The 25958-nt window shown below is 39.3% G+C and overlaps 2 protein-coding genes across 28 annotated transcripts in view; one reads left to right on the top strand and one right to left on the bottom strand.

The window, feature by feature from the left end:
• The window catches only part of CCDC148 (coiled-coil domain containing 148), a 337625-nt gene extending 314450 nt beyond the window's left edge, over positions 1–23175 (bottom strand). For 4 of the 11 annotated variants that reach the window (XM_067741862.1, XM_067741859.1, XM_067741861.1 and 1 more), the window contains exon 1: positions 22552–22818. Coding sequence is in view for 4 of the 11 variants with exons in the window: in XM_067741854.1 (XP_067597955.1) it covers positions 22848–22878 (31 nt within the window). In the remaining 7 variants the exon portion in view is untranslated. The other 7 variants (XM_067741858.1, XM_067741853.1, XM_067741856.1 and 4 more) reach the window with 5 other exon arrangements.
• A 23-nt stretch (positions 23176–23198) lies between these two features.
• PKP4 (plakophilin 4) overlaps positions 23199–25958 on the top strand; it is a 252134-nt gene continuing 249374 nt past the window's right edge. For 14 of the 17 annotated variants that reach the window (XM_067741842.1, XM_067741838.1, XM_067741840.1 and 11 more), the window contains exon 1: positions 23199–23350. The gene's annotated coding sequence lies outside the window, so the exon portion shown is untranslated. Of the gene's footprint in view, positions 23351–24085; positions 24489–25958 lie in introns of all 17 variants that reach the window. The other 3 variants (XM_067741834.1, XM_067741852.1, XM_067741851.1) reach the window with 3 other exon arrangements.

Raw genomic sequence — 25958 nt, 5'->3', positions numbered from 1 at the left:
CACAGGCTGCAGGTTCGTAGTTCCCTTTGTATTTGGTATCTGTCCCCAGTGGCTAAGGTTGGTTCTGTGGGTTGTGTAGGCTTCCTGGTGGAGGGGACTAGTGCCTGTGTTCTGGTGGATGAGGCTGGATCTTGTCTTTCTGGTGGGCAGGTCCATGTCTGGGTGTGTTTTGGGGTGTCTGTGGACTTATTATGACTTTAGGTAGCCTCTCTGCTAATGGGTGGGGTTGTGTTCCTGTCTTGCTAGTTGTTTGGCATAGGGTGTCCAGCACTGTAGCTTGCTGTTCGTTGAGTGAAGCTGGGTGTTGGTGTTGAGATGGAGATCTCTGGGAGATTTTCGCCATTTGATATTATGTGGAACTGGGAGGTCTCTTGTGGACCAGTGTCCTGAAGTTGGCTCTCCCACATCAGAGGCACAGCCCTGACTCCTGGCTGGAGCACCAAGATCCTTTCAACCACACGGCTCAGAATAAAAGGGAGAAAAAATAGAAAGAAAGAAGAAAAGAAAGAAAGAAAGGAGGAAAGAAAGGAAGAAAGAAAGAAAGAAGGAAAGAAAGGAAGAAAGAAAGAAAGAAAGAGGGTAAAATAAAATAATGTTATTAAAATAAAAAATATAGTTACTAAGAAAAAAATTTTAAAAAGAAAAAAAAAACGGGTTGAGAGAAACCTAGGACAAATGGTGAAAGCAAGGCTATACAGACAAAATCACACACAGAAGTATACATATAGACACTCACAAAAAGAGGAAAAGGGGAAAAAATAATATATCATTGCTCCCAAAGTCCACCTCCTCAATTTGGGATGATTGGTTGTCTATTCATATATTCCACAGATGCAGGGTACATCAAGTTGATGGTGGAGCTGCTCCTGAGGCTGCTGGGAGAGATTTCCTTCTCTCTTCTTTGTTTGCACAGCTCTGGGGTTTAGCTTTGGATTTGGACCCGCCTCTGCGTGTAGGTCACCTGAGGGTGTCTGTTCTTCGCTCAGACAGGACGGGGTTAAAGGAGCAGCTGATTCGGGGGCTCTGGCTCACTCAGGCTGTGGAGAGGGAGGGGTATGGATGCAGGGCGAGCCTGTGGCAGGAGAGGCTGGCGTGATATTGCACCAGTCGGAGGCGTGCTGTGCGTTCTCCCGGGAAAGTTGTCCCTGGATCAAAGGACCCTGGCAGTGGTAGGCTGCACAGGCTCCCGGGAGGGGAGGTGTGGAGAGTGACCTGTGTTTGCTCACAGGCTTGAAGGTGGAGGCAGCAGCAGCCTTAGCGTCTCGTGCCCGTCTCTGGGGTCCATGCTATTAGCCACGGCTCGTGCCCGTCTCTGGAGCTCCTGTAAGTGGCGCTCTTAATCCCCCGTCCTTGCGCACCAGGAAACAAAGAGGCAAGAAAAAGTCTCTTGCCTCTTTGGCAGCTCCTGACCTTTTCCCAGCTTCCCTCCTGGCTAGCTGTGGCACAGCAGCTCCCTTCAGGCTGTGTTCACGCCGCCAAACCCAGTCCTCTCCCTGCGATCCGACAGAAGTCCAAGCCTCAGCTCCCAGCGGCCCCCCCCCCCCGCCCCAGTGGGTAAGCAGAGAAGCCTCTCGGGCTGGTGAGTGCTGGTCGGCACTGATCCTCTGTGCGGGAATCTCTCCGCTTTGCCTTCTGCACCCCTGTGGCTGCGATCTCCTCCGCGGCTCAGAAGGTTCCCCTCTCCGCCATCCGCAGTCTCCGCCCACAAAGGGGCTTCCCAGTGTGTGGAAACCTTTCCTCCTTCACAGCTCCCTCCCACTGGTGCAGGTCCCGTCCCTATTCTTTTGTCTCTGTTTATTCTTTTGCCCTACCCAGGTACGTGGGGAGTTTCTTGCCTTTTGGGAGGTCTGAGGCTTTAAAGCTGCCTTTAAAATTTATTCAGAAAGGCAAAAGACTTAGAATAGCCAAATTACTTTTGAAAAAGAAAAATAAAGTTGAATAACTTACACTATCATATCTCTAGACTTACTATAAAAGGTATAATTATCAAGACAATGTAGTATTGGTTTATGGATAGACATATAATGAATGAAACAGAAGAGAGTCCAGAAAAAGAACCCACGAATATGGTCAATTGATTTTTTTTAAATTGTGGATAAACATACACAACATAAAGTGTACCATTTTAACCAACTCTGGTATTAAGTACATTCACATTGTTGTGCAACTATTACCACCATCCATCACCAAATTTTCATCTTCCCAAACTGTAACACTGTCCCCATTAAACACCAATTCCCCATTGTCCTCTGTCTCCAGTGTTTAGAAACCACCATGATACTTCCTGTCTCTATAAATTTGACTACTCTAGGTTCCTTATATAGGTGGAATTTATCCTTTTGTGACTGGCTTATTTCACTTAGCATGTCTTTAAGCTTCATCCATGCTGTATCTGAATTTTCTTCTAAATAATAAATCATTGTTTACATACCATATTTTGCTTATTCATTCATCAATGAACACTCCGGTTGCTTCTATCTTTGGCTATTGTGAATAATGCTTCTGTGAATGCATAATACATTTGTATTCTGTGGGTATACAAATATGTTTAACTCCGTGCTTAAAACTCTTTGGTGTATATACCTAGCAGTGGAATTGCTGGATCATATGGTAATTCTATATGTAATTTTTTGAGAAACTAATGTACTGTTTTCTACAGCAGCTGCATTATTTTACATTCCCACCTGCAGTGCACAAGGATTCCAATTTTTCCATGTCCTTGTCAACACATGCTATTTTCTGGTGTGTTTGGTTTTTTGCTTTGTTTTGTTTTGAATAATAGCCATCCTCTTGGATGTGAAGTGATATCTCACTGTGGTGTTATGTTCAGCTGATTTTGACAAATGTGTGCTGATAATTCAATGAGGAAAGACTGATCTTTTTAATAAATTGTGCAGGATGTGTATTAAAAAATAAATGAAAGTCAAACCTTGCCTCATACAATATACAAAAATTAATAAGTAAAATCATACATTCAATGAAATTCCTATCAAAATACCAATGGCATTTTTCACAGAACTAGAACAAATAATGTTAAATGTTGTATGGAAACACAAAAGACTCCAAATAACCAAAACAATCTTGAGAACGAAGAACAGAGCTGGAGGAATCAGGCTCCCTGATTTCAGACTATACTACAAAGCTACAGTAAACAAAACAGTATGGTACTGGCACAAAAACAGACACAAAGATCAATGGAACAGGATATAAAGCCCAGAAATAAACCCATGCACTTATGGTCAATTAAGCTACAACAAAGGAGGCAAGAACATACACTGGAGAAAAAGTCTCTTCAATAAGTGGTGCTGGGAAAACTGACAGCTACATGTAAAAGAATGAAATTAGAACATTCTCTAACACCATATACAAAAATAAACTAAAAATGGATTAAAGACCTAAATGTAAGACTGGATACTATAAAACTCCTAGAGGAAAACATAGGCAGAACAGTCTTTGACATAAATCACAGCAATATCTTTCTTGGATCCTTCTCCTAGAGTCACGGAAATAAAAGCAAAAATAAACAAATGGGACCTCATTAAACTTAAAAGTTTTTGCACAGCAAAGGAAACCATCAACAAAAAGAAAAGACAACCTACTGAATGGGAGAAAATATTTGCAAATGATATGACCAATAAGAGATTAATATCCAACATATATAAACAGCTCATACAACTGAACAACAAAAAAAAAACAAAGAACCCCCAACAAGGAACTACTGTATAGCACAGGGAACTCTGCTCAATATTCTATAATAACCTAAATGGGAAAATAATTTGAAAAAGAATAGATACATGTATAACTGAATCACTTACTGTAGACATGAAACTAACACAACATTGCTAATCAACTATGCTCCAGTATAAAATAAAAATTTTTTAAATTAATCAATTGATTAAAAAACCCCAAAGAACCCAATTTTAAAAATGGGCAGAAGAACTGAATAGACATTTTTCCAAAGAGGAACTACAGATGGCTAATAGGCACAAGAGAAGATGTTCAACATTGCTAATCATTAGGAAAGGTAAATCAAAACCATAATGAGATATCACCTTACACCTGTCAGAATGGCCATCATCAAAAAGAACACAAATAACAAATGTTGGCAAGGATGCGGAGAAAAGGGAACCCTTGTACACTGTTGGTGGGAGTGTAAATTGGTGCAGTCACTGTGGAAAACGTTATGGAGGTTTCTCAAAAAACTAAAAATAGAACTACCATATGACCCAGCAATTCCACTCCCGGGTATATAGCTGAAAAAAAACCCCCACTAATTCAAACAGATACATGCACCCCAGTGTTCATAGCAGCATTACTTACAATTGCCAAGATATGGAAGCAACCTAGATCTTCATCAACAGATAAATGGATAAAACAGATGTGGTGTATACATACACAATGAAATACTACTCAGCCATAAAAAAGAATGAAATTTTGTCATTTGCAGCAACATGGATGGACTTGGAGGGCATTATCCTAAGTAAAATAAGTCAGACAGAGAAAGACAAATACTGTATGATGGCACTTATGTGTGGAATCTAAAAAATACAACAAGATAGTGAATATAACAAAAAAGAAACAGACATATATAGAGAACAAACTAGTGGTTACCCATGGGGAGGGGGGAGGGGCAATATAGAAGTGGAGGAGTGGGAGATACAAACTATTGGTGTAAGAGAGGCTCAAGGATGTATCGTACAACATGGGGAATATAGTCAATATTTTGTAATAACTGTAAACGGAAAGTAATCTTTAAAAATTGTATAAAAATAGTAAAAAATAGCAATAATAGCAAAATAAATAAATAAAACTTCTAGAAGAAAACACTGGAGAAGAAGCTTCATCACTTTGGAGTAGGCAAAGGTTTCTCAGATAAGATAGTAAAGCACAAACTATAAAGAAAAAATTGACACAGTGAACTTAATCAACATTAAAACTTTTCCTCTTCAAAAGACATCTTCAGAAACTTAAATTGCAAACAAAACACTAGCAGAAAATATCTGTGATATATATATCTGACAAAGAACTTGTATTCACAATACATAAAGAACTTATATATCAATAGTAAGACAAACAACCCAATTTAAAAAGGCAAATTAGGGACTTCTCTGGTGGCACAGTGGTTAAGAATCCACCTGCCGATGCAGGAGACATGGGTTCAAGCTCTGCTCTGGGAAGATGCCACATGCCGTGGAGCAACTAAGCCCGTGTGCCACAACTACTGAGCCTGTGCTCTAGAGCCCGTGAGCCACAATTACTGAGCCCATGAACCACAACTACTAAAGCCCAAGTGCCTAGAGCGCGTGCTCCACAAGAGAAGCCACCGCAATAAGAAGCCTGCGCACCACAATGAAGTAGCCCCCACTCTCCGCAACTAGAGAAAGCCCGCATGCAGCAGCGAAGACCCAACACAGCCAAAAACAAACAAATAAATAGTAAAAAAATAAAAATAAAAAGGCAAATTATTTTAATAGATGTTTTATAAAAGATATACACATGCCCAATAAGCACAGGAAAAAATGTTCAGCATCTTTAGTTATCAGGGAAATGCATATTTAAACCACTTCACACACATTAGAATGGCTAAAATTCATCATACAGTTGACCCTTGAACAATGCAGGGGTCAGGGACACCAACCCTCTGCATAGCTGAAAACCTGTGTGTAACTTAGAGTTGACCCTCCAAGGTCCCTATCTGTGGATTCAACCAACTGCAGATAGTATAGTACTGCAGTAGTATATACAGCTGAAAAAAATCCACACATAAGTGGATCCTTGCAGTTCAAACCCTTGCTCTTCAGTGTCAACTATATTGACAATACCAAGTGTTGACAAGAATGTGGAGCAACTGGAACTTCATACACTGCTGTTGGGGGTGTAAAATGGTATAGCTACTTTGGAAAACTGGCAGTTTCTTGAACAGCTAAACATAAAACTAACATAGGCCCAGCTAGTCCAAGAGAAACAAAACATGACTCCACAAAGACTTGTACACAAATGTTCATTGAAGCTTACTTGTAATAACCAAAAACTGAAACAACTCAAATGTTCATCAACAGGTAGATGAATAAACAATTTGTAGTATATACATAAAAAGAAATAATACTCAGCAATAAAAAGGAATAAACTAATGATACACACAGTACAGCTTAGTCTCAAATCACTCTGCTGATGAAGGAAGTCAGACACAAAAGACTACCTGTTGTATAATTCCATTTATGTGAAATAAATCTAATCTAAAATGACAAAAGCAGATCAATGCTTGCCTCAGAAGGGGCAGTGAGGGAAATTTTTGAAGGGATGGAAATGATTCTGTTGGTGCTTAGATGGGTGATTGATTTGTCAAATACTCATCACACTATGCTTGAAATAGGTACACTTTGCTTTATGTAAATTATACCACAATAAAGTTGATTTTAAAGTAATACACCTCATTTCTAGCCTAATGTTCAATATTAAAAGATAGAGAAAATGTGAAACAGGAAAGATGATAAAGATTCATCAGGAAACTGAATAATTTGGAAATTAGAAACTCAATTCTAAGTCCTTCACGAATATATTGTTTATAATGGTGGACTCCAGAAGCAGAAAATCAGGGTTCAAATCCTAGCTCTGACACTTAGTAGCTGAGTAATTCTGGGCAATTTAAGTAACTATCTGTGCCATAATTTACTATAAAGTGAGGATAATAATAGTATACCTACCTCATATCATTCTTATAGAGACTAAATGAAATTATATGAAGTGCTTACAACTGTGTCAGGCACACAGTAATTGCTATGTAAATGTTAGCTATTACTGTGCAAATTAAAACAACCAGAGGGCTTCCCTGGTGGTGCAGTGGTTGACAGTCCGCCTGCCAATGCAGGGGACACAGGTTTGTGCCCTGGTCCGGGAGGATCCCACATGCCGCGGAGCGGCTGGGCTCGTGAGCCATGGCCGCTGAGCCTGCGCATCCAGAGCCTGTGCTCTGCAATGGGAGAGGCCACAACAGTGGGAGGCCCGCGTACCGCAAAAAACCGAAAAAACAGAAACTTATTCCAGGCTGCTCATATCTGAGTTGTTTTTATCTGATAGCTGTTCAATAGTCTATTAAAAAGTAAATCCAACACACTTTACAATGAAAATCACCCCCTACATGCTATATAGGCAGACAGACCAATGATTTCATGGAAAGAGAGCCTGAAGCAGAATCTGAAGTATTATTATAATCCAGAGGTGAGTGGATTAGCATAGAGTCTCAAGTCTGGACAAACTAGGACAACTTTCAACATCTTTTCTGTGGGTCTTTGTAAAAATGAAATTTTCATTTCTAAAGCTGTCAATTTACCAAAGTGAACTATGAAGATCTAAATGCACAATACATAAGAAGCAAAATTAAGAGATTCTCAGAACGAATTATATTAACCATAACATTTCTAAAGTAAGTATCACACCAAAAAATCTAAAATAAATCAGAAATATCTAATTAAAAGTTGCAAAATAAGCTCAGATTTAGTTGCCTTATATATCCTGAGAGGTTTATTGATTTCTTTCTTTTTTCAATGTAATTGTAGCTTCTTTTTATTAGTAGGAGTGATAATATGATTTTTTATTGTGGTAAAAGATATATAACATAAAATTTACCATTTTTCCAGGTTTGTTGAGATATAATTGACATATAACATTTTATTTGTTTCAGGTATACAGCATGAAGGTTTGATATATGTATAGATGGTGAAATGATTACCACAATATAAGTTAACATCTATCACCTCATATAGTTACAAATTCTGTGTGTGCATGTGTGTTAACTTTCAAGATCTACCTTCTAAGCAACTTTCAAATATACAATACGTTGTTTTAAACTTTAGTCACCATGCTGTATGTTACATCCTCAGTACTTATTTACCTTATAGCTGAAAGTCTGTACCTTTTGAACACCTTCATCCATTTTGACCACTCTCACTTACCCCTTCCTCTGGCAACTGAGCGATCTGTCCTCTATATCTATGAGTTTGGGGTTTTTTTAGAGTCCACATATAAGTGATATCATACACTATTTGTCTTTCTCTGTCTGACTTATTTCACTTAGCAAAATCATGAATGGCAAAATATCCTTCTTTTTTATGGATGAATAAAATTTCATATTGTATACATATACCATATCTTCTTTATCCGTTCCTGAATCGATAGACACTTAGGTTGTTTCCATGTCTTGTCTATTGTAAATACTGTTGCAATGAAATTGGCAAGTGTAGATATTTTTTCCAAGATAGGGATTTCATTTCTTCAGATATATACCTAGAAGTGGAATTGCTGGATCATATGGTAGTTCTGTTTTTAATTTCTTGAGGAACCTCCATACTATTCTTCATAGTGGCTGCACCAATTTACATTCTCACCAGTAGTGTACAAGAGTTCTTTTTTTTTTTCCAACATACTGCCAGCACTTGTTATCTCTTGTCTTTTTGATGATGGCCATTCTAATAGGTGTGAGGAGATAGCTTGCTGTAGTTTTTATTTGCATTTTCCTGATGATTAGTGATGTTGAGCATCTTTTCATGTACGTTTGGCCATTTGTATGTCTTCTTTGCAAAACTGTCTATTCAGTTCCTCTGCCCATTTTTTAATCAGGTCATTTGTTTTTTGTTGTTGTTATTTGTTGTATATCAATTTCTTACATATACATGCAATTTTCTCTTATGTTAGTATTTGAAATAAAACTATGCTTAAGATGTTTTATTAAAAAGCAAATTCTTTGCTATGTGACATCCTATGTCTTAGGAATTTTAATTCCTTCTTTTGTTGATATATTTCTTTTTGAGCTTAAAACGTAATATCTATGATCTGAAAAAGTATATGTTCTAAGTAATTTTTTGTCAAAACTGTTTAGTATCATGTTTTCTCTCCATCCCAGAAGAGGGTGAGGAAGAGTAAAATGTTAATTGATTTATCCAGATTCAATCTCTCCCATGTTCACCGGTTATGTGCAATATTATAATTTTCTAAATACTATAGAATTTTGGCTTCTTAACAGTCAAAATCTTTACTTGTGTTTTTATTTTTTATGTGACATATTTGTTATGCTGGTTCTACAGAATATTAGATACAATGTGACTCCTTAATCAAAATGAATAAGCACCCCCTTTAAAAAAAATCATAGGGTTAAATATTGAGGTGGAAAATATACTTTGCACCCAAATTAGAATCTTGTTAGATGTGGCTGCCTTTTCCTTATTAAAAGAACTGTTATACATTAAAAACCTGCTTTGATGAAGAATAGGAAAAAAACCATTATCAAAAACAAAGACTTGTTAAAGGTAGTATTGAAAATAAATAATTGGCTTTTGTTCATGAATAGCTAAATCTGTTTTACGGTTTGAAAGAGCTAAGAACAGATTGCTTCTCTTAGATTGTTAGCAAAGAAATGTTTTCATCAATTAACATTCTTTGCTAAGAACAGTTTTCTCCAGTGCTTTTTCTCAAATGGAGTATTACATAAATAGGCCTGCCCAAAAGACAATTCCTGGGCTTTTTTCTTTGATGTCTTAGAGTATAATAATTATGGCATGTAGTTCTGAATTATGGAAGAAAACAAAAAAAAATCATATTTCAAACAGATAATTTACTTGAAGAAAAAGTTGCCATAGGTAGCCATTCCTGCAAATTAAATGAAAGGCCAGTCTTCCTCTTCATCATGCTTTTGCCTAACATTTACAGGAGGATGGAAGTAGGGAATAAAGAGTTGTTGCAAAAGGCCCAGAACTGTAAGAACACACCATCCCACTCTCCCACGTACATTCCCCTGCCTCACCTTTACCTTTCCTCTTCTACCCTGTGCTGAAGAGATTACCATTTTATGAGGGTTTATGTAGTGGGGTGCAATAATCACCAACATTTATGTAGCAATTTCTCCTAGCCAGGCACTATCCTAGGAGCTTTATCTATTTTGATTCATTTAATTCTCACAATAATGTTTTGTTAACACTGTTTCTCCTATTTCGCTGAGTGGGAAACTAAGGTCAAAGATCATACAGCTCCTGCATGGCAGAGACCAGATGCACACCCAGGCAGTGTGGCCCTAGAGCCCATGGACCTAACTGCCTTCTGTATTCTGTTCTCTCTCAGGAATGGAGACAAAGCATAGGTGGTGGTGCTCCTCAACACACAGAGAAGTGTACTTCTGTCATTTTTATTTTAGTAAACAGCTCCTCCCTTGTTAGGGTAAGGGTAAGATCCTAGAGGGAAAGAAAGGAAGACAAGATAGAAGCCAGAGTTAAGGGAAGAGACAGATCTTGAACAAGGAAAAAGAAAGAAGTCTATTCAAAATACTAGTTTATGGAAAAATAAAAACAAAGAGGGTGGTGGAAACAGACTTAAGGGCTAAGGCAAAGTGAGAAACATTTGTGGCAAACTTCTTTCAAAAGAACACAAAGCCAAGATTTAGAATGAGATCATGCAGTGTCATTTTACACGTGAATTAATGTAAGCCCGGAAAAGATTTTAGTCTGATACATTTTATAGATCAGTAAACACAGGGACAGAGAGATTAAATGCTTTGTCCAAGACTTGAAGAAGCAGGTAGCATAGGCAAGGCTAAAGCCCAACCATATATCCTAACATTGAGCTCAGTGCCCTTCCACCAACTATAACAAACACAATTTGTCAGCTTTCAAAATACAGATGTGATTGTCAATAGGTTTTGACTCAACTTCAAGAACATAAAAAATAGCTACAGTGTATACATATTGGAAATTAAATACAAAGTCCCTGAAGTTATATTCTTAATAGTCAAATAATATTGTGGGAGAGCAGTATAGTCATTTATAAATGCAAGAAAGAGTACTCTTGATATAAATGCATATTTTTCCCCTAATATTCTTTCCCGATCAACATTTTAAAATTGACTTTTTTAGTTTTGGAAAATGAGTCACACACAAATAGTATACAGCAAACACAGTAAAATATCTAAATCGTATTGATTTCTTATTAAAGACACTGAATTCAGAAGGAGTCTTAGGCTAGTTGTACAGCCAGTTTTTATGCTGGTTTGTAATATCAAAGGTTCTTTCAGCTCTAAAATTCTATAATTTAGAAAACTGGCAATTGAAATAAACAGTAGATTTAAATATTGAATTTAAGTGTATTTGACCAATGAAATTATGATATACCACCTAACATAAGCTTGTAAAGAAAATTGTTTATAGTGGCTTCAACAAATGGAGATTTATTAGAAGTTCATAAAATGCTAATGATTATGCTACCTATGGTATTTCAGACTATGTTAATTAATAAAGAAATTTTTACCTAATATTAACAAATAGAAGGAAGGAAGAAAAAAGAAAAATTGACATAAAGTAGAAATAAAGAGGACTTTTCTAGGGTAAACTCTCAGATGTCAAAGACCCTTGTGTTTATGGTCAGCTATAGGTACAGTAGCATGCTCATACTAAAAATTCAGAAGTTTGCGTATTTTACATTTTTTTAAGTTTAAAAAAGGTGAGAATAGAGAAGTGTATTAAGAATGGAGAAGTATATTGTCTCATTTTCATAGATGTGGGGCAGAGGCAGTGAAAAAGTGACATTTCCAGTGCTAAATAATAGATCACTGAAAGCCTAGGATTTTGAAATCAGGTTTTCTATTGATCATAAAAATGCATTAATTCTGTGTGGGTGGAATTTTTTTCTTTTCTCAAATTCTCTACAGCTATTTCCTTTGCTTTCTTTCCATTGTGTTGTTATTTATTTCTCACTTTCAAGTCATTTGGATCTGTCAAAAGAATAATACTTGTCTCAGTACCACTCAAGACTTCACTGACGTCTCCCAGGTTGGATGACAATAATGATCAGCATCTCTAATGATGTTAGAGATTTAAATGTGATTTACTGGAGACAAATGATCTGAGTGATCTTTAAGACAAAACATCAAAAGTTTAGATTTGAATGTCATCTTCCAAAGACTTATTTCTACTACCTGTGGAAGACAGGAGAGAAAAACTAAAAAAACAAAGCAAACAAACCAAAACAGGAAGGAAAGAATGTACACTTTAAAGATATTCTACTAAAACTAAGGTCCTTAAACATTCTCCAACACACCCTCCATTAATAAGCATTTTTTGCAAATACATATAAAATTATTGTTATAAATTCTTTAAGTATAATATTATCGTAACATGTAAATTGTAAAACACAAATACAGAGAAATCCATAAATACAAAAAAGGTAATATAGTATTGATAATTTTAGTAGATTTTAGTGAGAGTTATGTGATTGAAAATGTATTACCTTGAAAATCTTGGTTTAATACTGGATCATAGAGGGTTCAAAGTCTAAGGTCAGTTTATTCCCATACTTAGCTATAAGGACTATAATAGTTAAAATAGATACCACAATGAGATATGGAAGAAGTGCAAAATTGGCTTCATGTACTCAATTATGATACTCAAAATTCAATTTCATCCACTAATTATACAAGGGTTGCAGCTCAGTATTTTTCTCGAGTAATTTTCTGACTTCCCTGATATCATTTTCCTTGTAAAGTTTTTTTCATTTTTCTTTTTTTTTTTTCCCTTTAACATTTAACAAATGGGGCCTAAATCCACTGAAATGCATTTGGAAGATTTTCAATCGTGTTAGAAAATTGTTTCCAAATTTACTAAGCGCTCATATATGAGAGTTTTAAGATGATGTGCTTATGCCATTTTTAAATGTTTTTATTTGTAATAGCTTTATTGAGATCTAACATTCCATAAAGATACATCCATTATAAGTGTGCAGTACAATTATTTTTAGTAAATGTATAGTTGTAGGGCTTCCCTGGTGGCACAGTGGTTAAGAATCTGCCTGCCAATGCAGGGGATATGGGTTCGAGCCCTGATCCAGGAAGATCTCACATGTCACAGAGCAACTAAGCCCGTGCGCCACAGCTACTGAGCCTGTGCTCTAGAGCCCACGAGCCACAACTACTGAGCCTACGTGCCACAACTACTGAAGCCCATGCGCCTAGAGACCACGCTCCGCAACAAGAGAAGTCACTGCAATGAGGAGCCCATGCACCACAACGAAGAGTAGCCACTGCTCACCGCCAACTGGAGAAAGCCTGTGTGCAGCCACAAAGACCCAACGCAGCCAAAAATAAATTTTAAAAATAAATAAATTTTAAAAAATGTATAGTTGTACAACCATCACCACCATTTAGTTCTAGAACATTTCAATCACCTGAAAAATTTCTGTCATAACCACTTGCAATCAGTCTTCCCATCCCAGCATAAGGTAATCACCGATCTGCTTTCTGTCTCTATTTTCCTTTTTTGGAAGTGTGGTCTTTTGTGGCTGGATTTTTTCCTCTTAGCATAATATATTGGAGGTTTATCCATATTGTAACATGTATTAGTAGTTCATTATTTTTATTGTTAAATAGCATTCCATTACACAGCATTTTATCTCATCATTATTTGATGGACATTTGAATTATTTCAGTTTTTCCCTATTACAGATACTACTGTAATAATTCATGTAAAAAGTCTTTGGACATATGTTTTTATTTCTCTTGACGAGATTTCTAGAAGTAGAATTGCTGGATCATATGGTAAGTTTATATTTTAAAGAAACTGTCAAACAGTTTTCCAAAGTGGGTACAGCAACCAGCAATCTATGATAGTTACAGTTTTTCCACATCCTTGTAATCACTTGGTATTGTCAATCTTCTGCCTTATACTTATTCTAGTAGTTGTATAGTGGTATTGTATTGCAGTTTTAATGTGCATTTCCCTAATGATGTTGAACATCTTTTCATTTGATTATTAGCCATTTGTATAACTTTTTGGTGAAATATCTATTCAAATATTTTGTCCATTTAAAAAATTGATCTGTTTGCCTTTTTTTTTAAAGAACTTATTTATTTATTTATTTATTTTTGGCTGAGTTGGGTCTTCGTTGCTGTGCGTGGGCTTTCTCTCTAGTTGCGGCAAGCGGGGGCTACTCTTCACTGCGGTGCACGGGCTTCTCATTATGGTGGCTTCTCTTGTTGCAGAGCACGGGCTCTAGGCACATGGACTGCAGTAGTTGTGGCGCATGGGCTAAGTTATTCCATGACATGTGGGATCATCCTGGACCAGGGCTCGAACCCATGTCTCCGGCATTGGCAGGCGGATTCTTAACAACTTTGCCACCAGGGAAGCCCTGTTTGCCTTATTTTTGATGTTTAGAAGTTCTTTATATATTCTGACAAAAGCCCTTTATCAGATTCTGCTTTTCAAATATTTTTTCCCAGTCTGTGGCTTGTCTTTTCATTTTCTTACTGATGCCTCTTGAAGAACAAAACAATTTTCTATAAAGTCCAATTTACCAATTTCTTCTTTTATGGATCATGATATAGTGTAATATCTAAGGAATCTTTGCCTAAAGCATGGTCACAGAGATTTTGTACTATGTCTTCTCCCAGAAATCTTATAATTTTAGTTCTTAGGTCTATGATGCATATTTAGCTATTTTTTCTGTATGGTATAAATTAAGAGTATAAGTTCATTATTTTGCACATGAATGTCAAATTATCCTAGGAGCATTTCTTGAGAAGACATCCCTTTCCCCATTGAACTACCTTGGCAGTTTGTTGAAAATTAATTGACCATCAATGTAAGGGCTTATTTCTGTACCTTCTATTCTATTTCATTGATCTGAACAGCTATCATTATGCCAATATTATATTCTATTATTGTAACTTTTGAAATTGGATGTTATAATTCCTCCTACTTTGTTGTTGTTTTGATGTTCTTGTTCCTATGTTTGTCCATTTGAAGACTGGCTTGTAATTTCTAATAGGGATTTTAATAGGGATCACACTGAATCAATAGTCAGAGGTTTTATATTTCTTTTCTAAAATTTATTCCTAAGTATTATACTCTTTTTCATGTTATCGTAAATGGAATTATTTTCTTAAATTCATTTTTAATTTGCTATTTCTTAGCATATAAAAATTCAACTGATTTTTGTATATTGGTCTTATATCTTGTGACCTTGCTAAATTTATTATCACTCTAGTATTACTCTTTTTTTGTATATACTTTAGATTTTCATGCATAGATCATGTCATCTGCGAATAAAGAGAGCTTTAATTTTTCCTTTCCAACCTATATGCTTTTATTTTTCTTTCCTTATTACAATGGCTAAAACTTCCAGTGATATGTTAAAGAGATGAGAGTGGACATCATTTTATTCTCAATCTTAGGGGGAAATCATTCAGCCTTCACCATAAATGTGATGTTAGCTGTAGGCTTTTCATAAATGCACTTTGTCATATTGAAGAAATTCCCTTCTAGTGCTAGTTTTTTTAGCATTTTCATCATGAATGGGTATTAGATCTTGTCAATTGCTTTTTCTGCATCTATTTTCATCTTCATTTTTTTCTTATTTTTAAGAATCTCTATTAAACTACAGAAAAATATGGCAGTTCTTGACTTCTGTTTCCTGACAAGAGGATGTACTAGCAGGTCCGATTCCCCAGCTCAACCCCAGAGATGCACAAAAGCTGTAACCAACTGTGATGACAGTTAGCTGACCTATTGTGTAAAGAAAACAGTGGCCCAGAGATGGAAAGGGCTTGTTTTTCACTCCCGATCGCTCTGGTCAGCTTATGGTCACCTCTATGAAGCAAAGAGCTCTTTAGTTAAGAAAAATGCTGAGGTCATATTTTCTCTGAATTTATTTTAGGAGAACTTCAAATCTATTTTTTTTTTTTTTTTTTTTTTTTTGCGGTACGAGGGCCTCTCACTGCTGTGGCCTCTCCTGTTGCGGAGTACAGGATCCGGATGCGCAGGCTCAGCGGCCATGGCTCACAGGCCCAGCCGCTCTGCAGCATGTGGGATCTTCCCGGACCGGGACACGAACCCGTGTCCCCTACATCGGCAGGCGGACTCTCAACCACTGTGCCACCAGGGAAGCCCTAAATCTAATATTGTAAACAGCATTTTAATGTGGTGATCATTTGATGTTCCAGGGCTGGCACTGAGTAAAATCTGCTTTTCAAATGGAGATTGTTGACTTGCCAGGTGCCCTGCATCTGTCTGACTGCCTTCTTTTGCTTTGGGCTTCACTCAAAGGTGGTGGACATATGGGTTCTGTCAGTAATTAGCATACTTCCAATATAGGTTCATTTGAGGACTGTCATCTTCATTTTTGACAGTTTTGCTAGATAAAGAAAACTTGATTGACATGCTTTTTTCTCTCAGCACCTTGAATATGTCTTTCCACCACCCTCTGGTTTCCCTTGTTTTTGATAAGAAGTCAGCTGTTAATTTTATTGTGGTTCCCTTATATATGATGAATTGTTATTCTATTTTTGCTTCAAAACTTTCTCATCTTTGTCTTTCAGCAGTCTATGATGTACCCACACTAGTGGGTCTCCTTATGTTTACTCTACTCAGGATTTACTGTGTTTCTTGGATCTATAGATTAAAATTTTTGTAAAATTTGGAAAGTTTTAGGCCATTGTTTCTTCAAATATTTTTTTATACATCCTTCTAGCCTTCTTTTTCTTCTTTTACTCACAGCTGTCCCACAAGTTTCTGAGGCTCAGTTCATTTTTTCTCAATATTTTAAAATTTGTTTTTCATACTGGATAGTTTCTGTTGGTCTAGAATTTCCCTTTAGTTCCTTTTTTTTAAAAAACAACCTCTATTTCTCTACTGAGAGTCCCCACTTGTTAAGTCATTTTTCCTTTAAGTTTTTAAACATATTTATAGTAGGTGTTTTGGATTACCCGTCTACTAAATTCAACAAGTGGGCTCACTCAGCCTATTGGCTACTTATTTTCCTGAATTTGGATCACAGTTTTCTGTTTGTTTAGATGTCTCATAATTTTTTGTTGAAAACTAGATATTTTACATAAAACACTGTAAAAATTTTTGATGGAGTCTAGTTTTCCTCCTGAGATGTTTTATTAAAACAATAATTACTGGAACTTCAGAATCTGTTTTCCTGAGTTGTGGGGCTACTAGTGTCTCTGATAAATTTTCCTATCTTATTTTTTAGCCTGTTTCCTAAAAAATTAGTATAAATGTTCCTAAAAAATAGTATAAATTATAATACGAATTCTAATATTTTCTTCCCATACCAGTGGTGTGGTAAAATGACTCTACCCTGAAAAAGGAGTCATGCTGCTCCTCTTCTCAAAGTTCTTCTCTTGCTCCCAACTTCAAAGGAGGAAAACTGAGAGTTAAGGAATATAAGGCTTTGTGGGAAGTGGGGAGGAATAGACACCACACTAAGTAAAGCTCTTTTACCCAAATTAGGTTGGCAATATTTGGAACTAGACAGATCATTCATTTTCTATTCTAACAAAGAATAGAAATTTAGAAATTTTTAGACTGTTGCTCTTCATAGTCCAATATGATGGTCATAATATGTGCTTTGTTTTGTTGTAAATATTTGCATAATATTTTAGTGAAACCTGTTGATTGTAAAGAACAAAGACTCACTAAAGGCAAAACAGGAAAAGAATGGGTTAAGGGTGATTATAAGTAACAAATCTCTCAAAGCGATATCTGCACTCCCATGTATATTGCGTCACTGTTCTCAATAGCCAAGATATGGAAACATCCTAAATGTCCATCAGGCAGATGAATGGATGAAAAAGATGTTGTATATATACACAATGGAATATTATTCAACCATGAAACAGGAGGACAGCCTACAATTTGCAACAACGTGGACGGACCTTCAGCACATTACGCTAAGTGAGCACATTATGCTAAGTGAGATAACTCAGACAGAGAAAGACAAGTACTGTATGATATGACTTATATGTGGGATCTAAAGAAAGTCAAACTTCGGGACTCCCCTGGCGGGCCAGTGGTTAAGATTCCACGCTTCCAATGCAGGGGGTGTGAGTTTGCGCCCTCGTTGGGGAACTAAGAATCCACATGCCGTGTGGCACGGTCAAAAATAATAAAATAAAAATAAATTTAAAAGTCAAACTTCTAAAAATCAGGGTAAATGCTTGTTATGAGGGGATGGGGGTAGGGAAATATGATTGATGTTTAAGGCTACAAACTTGCAATGAGTGGCAAATTAGCCATAGAGATCTAACATACAGCATAACGAATATAGACAGTAGTGCAATATAATTATGTAATGTGATAAATATCACTACAATGGCAATCATATGGCAATATATAAATGTATCAAAGTAACACACTGTATACCTTAAATTAACACGTTATATGTCAAGTATATTTAATTTTTTTAAAATATCAAGGAACAATAAAAAAATGAATTATAGGGGCTTCCCTGGTGGCGCAGTGGTTGAGAGTCCGCCTGCCGATGCAGGGGACACGGGTTCGTGCCCCGGTCCGGGAAGATCCCACATGCCGCGGAGCGGCTGGGCCATGGCCGCTGAGTTTGAGCGTCCGGAGCCTGTGCTCCGCAACGGGAGAGGCCACGGCAGTGAGAGGCCCGCGTACGGCAAAAAAAAAAAAAAAAAAAAAAGAAAAGGATTATATTCTGTTTTCATGGGGAGAATAAAAACCCAGAAAACATTAGGACCAAGGCAGCTGTTCTCTCTGGCTCACTTGGTCTCTCATTTCCAAATTTCCAGGGGAAAAAAATCTGATTGGTATTAGTATAGGTTATGGGTCAATGGTCAGCCAATGGATTGGCTACATTTGTATCGGGTCCCCACCAGGGTTGATTCCATGGCCAGATGAAAGGTCATGAGGCATGCAGGACTGCTTACTTCAAGGGCTATGCATATAGGTACTTGAAAACATGTCTATTATACTTACCAGATGTTTGATGCCTTTCTGATTTTATGAAGTTGTTAAATTTGCATGATTCTATGGTGTTCCAAAAGACAGAGCAACCTGGATGCTTTCGATGGAAAAAAATGTAGGCAACCCTTATTTAAACTGCTTCACAAAGCTGAGTTTCAACTGATATCCCCAATATACAGAATTTTATAGCCTTAGCTCTGAATATGATAACTTCAAGCCAAAGCACATGCAGCCAGTTCTTTTCACACAGGTCCCCTCCCTCATAGAGGAGTAGAGATAGGTCCTGATAGAGATGAGATCTGAGACCTTTCTCTCTTAGCAGATTACATGGCAGAAACCTCTACTCTGTTCTGCCATACATTACCTCACTTTTCCACACTGAACCTCTAGTCCATCTTTTTCTAATTACCTCCCAACATTACTGATTCTAATTTTTCATTGTTGCAAGTCAAATTCTTCCAAAGACTACACGGATTCATTACTGTTGGCTTTTCCTAGTGTGGGAGGCACTTCAGTAGACCAAGGCACTATGGAGGCTAAGGTCATTACCATGACATGTATCTGATCCTTTAGGAGAGAAGGCTCATACGCTATATAACTATACCACGGGGTAGAGAGTTTTAAGTGCCAAGGTAATACACTAAATCAAAAATCATCCTCTCCAGAGGCAGGTAAGATCAGGAAATTTTCAGAAAAGGCTTTACAGGTTTAATGGTTTATTTGGCTGGGCCTCTAAAGGCAGGGGAGGATTTGCATATTCAGAGAATGTGCTGGAGGTGGGATACAGCCAATTCTGCAATCCTGAGTAGAATTATTATTAAGCTCTAGCATCCTCTCCCAGGACAAGTTTATTCCACTGCTCTCTTTCCCTCATTTGCCACCTGCCTGTGTTTTAACATTCCTTTTAAAAACAAACAACACCTCCCCACCCCCAAGCAGTGTGTTTGTGGAGTTCTTATCTTAACTGCTCCCACCTCCTCCATAGGCATCCAAGAATGAGAAAAGAGACAGTGTTTCTGCTTCTTTCTTTTCCTTGCTTCCTCTGCTATTCTTTGTCAGAAATTCACTACTAGTCATTATGGGCTAATGTGAAAATAACAAACATTGGAAAGTTACAAAGTTTTCATAATCATGAAAGGTTCAGGTTGACTTCTTTCTGAGACAGTAATTTAAAAGTTCCCCTGGATTTCTGCTGTTTACTTTTGTTCTTGAGGATGCCCCCACAGTCGGCTGAGCAGAGGCCCTGCTTCCTATCTCAATTTCCCAGCAGTTAGTTCCACCAAGGTAGTGTGGCTAGCAGGTGAAATGCTTCCCCTTTACATGTAAATAATTTGCATTTCTATGGACCCTCGGGGTGGGAGACAATGGTTTCTACTCTTCACTGGAAATCTGGAATTGAGGCATTGCAATTTGCAAGTAAAGGGCACTTTTGCAGAGGAGAACTTTATTGGCAAAAAGAGTTAGGGTTTTGAGGGCAAAGAGCACAATCTTCAGAATCATTTGAGTAGTATTCAAGGGCAGAACATTGGTAGTGAAAAAATAGAAGCTGCAAGAAATTCCTTTCAAATTGTTTCTTGCTGAAAAGAAAAGCCTATAGATGGATATGGAGGGAGAAGGATCTCCAAAGATCAGATATTTGTAAGGTGTAGAAAAAAATTTTGAAGGAGAGGATGTAACACATGATCTAAGAGAGCAATTATAATCAATGGAGGAAAATTCTGGGGTGGGAGGATGGCCAATGTTTAGGAGCACAAGTGGAGTGTGAGCTTGGAACAGAAGGCTGTCACCCTTCTCAGCCAGGACTGAAGGAAGTGATGAAGTGTGAAAATTGAGACTGAGATTTAGGAAAGTTAAGTTGAGAAACCTCGTGGTGGATGCCTCAGTCAGGTAGGAGGCAAGATCACTTGCAGAACTGGAAGAAGACCAAGTAGAGTGGAGGCCTGAGGAGAGCAGAAATAGGACAGATATGGGAGAAGTGCCCTGAATAATGTCCTTGGATCAGTATTCTGGATAATCACCCTCCTGATGAGGAAAGGAATTTAGAGAATCAGTGAAGACCCAGCCAAGTCTGGATAGCATAAACTTTTAGTGGAACAAAATGATTTCTTTATCCAGCAATGCTTGGTTGTTAGAGGAGCAACTTCAAAAGAAACCTTTCACTGAAGCATGAGAATTACCAATAATAATAATAATAATAATAATGTTGATTGACAACATCTTAAGGGACATTTTTCATGGTGGATTTTAGTAACATTTTAATCATTAGAAACATGAAATACACAATATCAAAATACTCATCAAACATGTGATCTGAGAAAAATGCAAAAAGAAAAGATTACTGGAGTAAAAAAATCAGTTAGTTCTTGTTTTCTTCTTTCTTTGCTAGCCTAAGGCAAGGAAAAAGGAAATATTAATGTTTTCCTTTCCACTCAACACATCTTCCATGATTATAAAAATAAAAAAACCCCAAGTCATTGGTATATTGTGAGTACATTAAATATGAGTCTTATTTATAAAAATGTGCATTTTACTTTTCCTATTCTCCTATAAACAAACACCAAAAAGAAAGCAAAAGGAAGAAATTGAAAGCATGATGAGCTAATTTCCATGATGGCAAGGCATGAGACAGCACTCCAATTCTGATTTCTTCCCAGTTCTGGAAATATTTAGGGGGAACACTCATGTTCAGCTGTTTTGTTCCACAGTCCAACCCTGCATAGGATTATCAACGATGTACAATTTTACCACAAATTGTGAAAGATGTTTTTCTTTTTTTTTTTTTTGAAAGATGTTTTTCTAATCAATGTACCAGGTTAACAATTCTTATCTATTTTTGTAATTTTCAATTATGGTAAGATAAAAACCAAAAGCAAAGCATATTATCCAACTTAAAATTCAGGACAGTAGTTAGACATATGTAGCTTGCACACATATTAATCTGTTTCTCTCAACAAAATATTTGTAATTTCCAAAATCCTATCAGCATTTTCACACAATATGGTCCCTCCAACTTGAAGGGCAATAACATAAACACAGTCTTCTTTCTAAAGAAACTAGTATAAAAATAGCAAAATCACCAAAAAGAAGGAACATAAGAATATCAATGATTATATCATAGGCAATATGCTTAAAAGCCTAATATGTTCATGAAGTCCTACTTTAATAGCTAGTATCTAAATATGAAAGTTATTTACAAAAAAAAATTGCTATTGACAAACTAGAACAAAGTGACTTTAAATGAAAGCAAAGCACTTGTAGTTAAAGCTCCAGATTTTTTGTGTGATTCCATCTCTCAGTTAATTTCTTTATCAAATTTAGAGATAAACTGGGAAGTACCTAGAAAACAAAATCCATCAACTGTAATCTATTTCCTTTACTCCCTTGTGAAATTATCAGAAGACATGCAGGATCAACTCTATCACCTGTGTCTTTCCCAACCCTGTAAACTCTTAGGGGAAAGACCATGTACCTGTCAAGCTAATAGTGCAGAATGTACACACAGATGGGTGTTTAATACATATCCTTCAATGGAGAGATTAGAGGTTTTCTCTGGGAAGCGGGGAACACATTATCTCATGCATTGACTCAATGACATCCACCATACAATACGTCAGCCTGTTTCCTCATCAAAATATCATCCAAAGGAAATCATCTTTGGGTCTCCTTTAAGTCTTTAGACCCCAAATTTTGAGGCAAGATCCACCCAAGGGAAGGGGGAGTGGTTGGGAAGAACAAGTAGAATTCATGTGGATCAGTGACGTCAGGAAGAAGCAATGATTTAAAGGATGGGGTGCAAACTCACCTGGTGAAGCAGAAGCTGCACACATGTCAAAGTTCAAAGGGCAGAGGCTGAGGGACTCCCCAGTCGCAGGAAAAGTGAAACGCCCACTCCCAGGCTCTCAAGGATTCGTATAGTGGCTCAGCTGTCCCCGCCTTTGACGCGACGGACAAACCCTACCATGCACAGCTGCTGTTGCCAGGAAGGCAAAGCGAAAGCTGCCCCAATTTCAGAGCCAGCACTCGGGAATCCCCCGGTAGTTCTTTCCCCCACCCTCTCCCGCGCCCAAAGCCAGAGATACCTTCATCCTTACTCCTCACCGTTTCCAGGCCCTCTAGCTCTTAACAGCATCGGTCTCTATGGCGACCTGAAACCTCAGTTCCCATTGGTCAGTTCAATATGAGGGCCGGGCCAATGGGGAGGGCCAGCCTTTTCCTTCCTACCAATGGGATTGGCAGGGAGCAGGTCCGGAGACGGCGGCGTGCTGACGTTCCCGGGAGCCTGGGGCTGGCTGGGCAGGCGGGCTGGCGGCTGGGCGGGCGGCGGCCTCTGGGCAGTAGAGGGGGCTCCGGGGCTGAGTCCGCGTCGACGCCGGCCGCGGAGGCGGCACCATGGGCAAGGGGTAGAGGGGCAAGTTGGCCACCGCCGCCGTCGGGGGTGGTGGGCGAGCCGCTTTGGGGTAGGGGGCGGGAGGGGGAGGGAGGGGCGGGCAGTCGCTCGGCCGCGGCACTTTTTTTAATTTTTTCGGGTGCCGCAGCGGCGACCCCTCGGCGCCGATGTTCCTGATCCCCGGAGCGACGACGGCTGCTGCCTAACCTGGAAAGTAAGTGTGCGGGCTCGCGGGAGGGCGCGGAGACTCCTGCCCACGAGACCCCCGGCCCTCGCCCCGTCGCGCCGGAGCCAAGACCTGCCTGCGAGGGGCGCGGGGCAGGGAGGGAGGGAGACGGAGACGGGCGCCTCCCTCCCGTTACTCCGTCCCCACCGCCTCGCGGCCGCCTCGGCTTTCCTGCCCCGCCTCGTGTTTCTGCCCGCACTAGCCTGCCTGCTCCCCTCCCCCCGGCAGGCGCACAAGTTTCACCCTCCATTTGCTTTTCCCTGCGATTATTCTGCCCCGGTATCCCCTACATGCCGCGCACGACCCCTCCCCACGTTGGCCTTCTTGGATCTAGGGCCCCCAGCCCCAAACTTGAGTGCCACGCCGAGCCCTCCTGGACGTCTGCTCGGAGGCTTCCCAGCTCCTGCCCGCCGGGCACTCTGCTCCGCGCCCCCAACACCCCTGGGCGCCCGCCTTTTCCAGCCCTCGGGGCTGTCCGTCCCTCTCTCTCTAGCCCCAACTCCCGCTTCTTGGCCCCCTCCCCTTCCTCTCACGTCCCTTCTGCCTGTACGGTCTTGTGTTTGCCCTCTGAGCCCCGCGCTCCTTGCCGGTCCTGCCCACCGCCCAGTCCAGTGCGCCCCTCTCCCCTCACCGCCTATCCTCACGCTCCACCCCTCCCGGTTCTCCAGCCCCAAGCTTCCCCTCCTGCCCTCTTGCGCTGCCGCTTCCTTCTCTCCCTGCCAGGAGTTGAAGAGGAGCTGCGGCACCCACCCACCCGCTCCCCCTCCGGCGGAACGAGTGTCCCTGCCCGCCGCTGGGGCTGCTCAGGCCTCTCTTCTTTTCCCCCGCGGGAAGCGAGGGGGTGAGCGGCAGGGCTGAGATTTGGCTGCGTGTTGGCTGAGTGCGACAGCGAGCTCGGGCAGTAGAGGCGCCGCGGCGGCCGTGGCCGCGCGGGGCGCAGCAATAAGCAGGTGTGTGTGTCCGGGGGGAACGTGCACCGCGGGCTCCTCGGCTGGCGACAGATTGTGCAGGAATGCGAGGAATGCACCAAGGGCATAGTCCACACGACCCGCCGCGTCAGAACTAGCGCCTTCCCGGTCCAGCTCTCGCCGAGCAGCCAGAGGTCACCGGAGCATCTTCGGAGCTGGTGAGCCTCGCTCCACTCCTCTCCTCCCCTTGCTTTTCTCCATGCGGCAGAGAGGGCGGCGGAGAGGAAGCCCGGCAGTTCGGGCTTCAGATAGCCTTTCTTCTGGGATTTTGGTGCGTTGGTCTCCAGGACCGTGAATTTCGAGCCGATGGTGGTGTAGCCAAGGTTATAGATAATTGCACGAGGTTCTTGGCGAGTTTGGTTTGCAAGGTTTGAATAGTGCCTGACTTTTACGAGGGTTTTTTGAAAACCTGCAGGAAAGGGTGCCGAAGGTTCTTAGAGTAAAAAGCTTGCCGCTAACGTAATTTTAGCTCTATCAAAAAATGTCTGTTAATGCTCATGGATGGGGATATAGTTCAAGAAAGAACTTGAATGCATCACTTTGCTGTCATAAAAATTGTAATTTTTTCCTTGCATACTGGGCTGTGTTGGGACCTCTTATAATACATAATGAATAGAAACAGAGAAGCAGTGTTTGGTCAGCGATGGGACAGATAGGACTGTCTGGCACAGTTCAATTCAGGGCGTGTCAGTTACCATTGGAAGTAACATGGGTACTACAAGATCATGTATATTTCAAGATGTAATTTATTAGTTGAGGTCACAGTTCTTTCTTTTTTTGTTCCCAAATTTGACCGAAAAATAAAAATACAGCTCTACAACTTATAAAGAATGGTAATTGTGTATAAATCCCAAGTGATTAGTATACAGTTTCAATGAAATTTTATTTTCCTTAATGCAGAAAAGCAAATTTTTGACAGAAGTTGCTTTTCTAGAATTGGGCTTAGATTCTCTTATTTTAAAAGGTAAAGTAGAAGACTGCTTCTCTTTTTGAATGTAGTATATTACTGTAGAAAGTATCCTCATTTCTGGTACCTGTGAAACAGTTGTGGAAAATGGTAACATGAAAATGAGAACAATTGATGTCCAAAATAAGTGTTTCTGGATTTGGAAAAGCATGCTATGTGTGCTTTTATTTGACACAATTTTCTTTGGAGGTTGAATTTACTCTAAGCCTCTCCACACTTGGCTATTTTGTATCAGATTCAGGAAAATAATAAGTTGATTGTCCAGCTGTCTTCTAACACTACTGTGTAGGGATCAAGGGCGTTGAAAATATACGAGCCTTTTATTTACTTAAGAACCCAATGGAAAGGAAAAATAGAAAAGGAAAAAAAACTTTGTGCTGGGTAAGGTTGTGTCTTTTGGCTGCTACATTGTTTTTCAGGTATGTTCGTAATTAGTGGACCTTCTAATTTAGAGATTTAGCTCTAAATGAGAGTTAGTAACACTGTGTAGGATATTGGGAAGTGTTTGGAGATGCCAACAGGAAACTTATGTAACACAGTCCTCACAGCAGAATTTAACACGTGCATATTTGATTTGATGTGAAGATTAGAAAGTAAAAGCACATTGAGTTTCTCTGCCACATTAGAAATCGAAATAGCCCGTTCAGGTATATAGAGAATG

The sequence above is a fragment of the Pseudorca crassidens genome, chromosome 6 (genome assembly GCF_039906515.1).
Source record: "Pseudorca crassidens isolate mPseCra1 chromosome 6, mPseCra1.hap1, whole genome shotgun sequence".
Classification (NCBI taxonomy): Eukaryota; Metazoa; Chordata; class Mammalia; order Artiodactyla; family Delphinidae; genus Pseudorca; species Pseudorca crassidens.
Note: the sequence above shows the minus strand (reverse complement) of the source record. Positions and strands in the feature narration are given on the sequence as shown.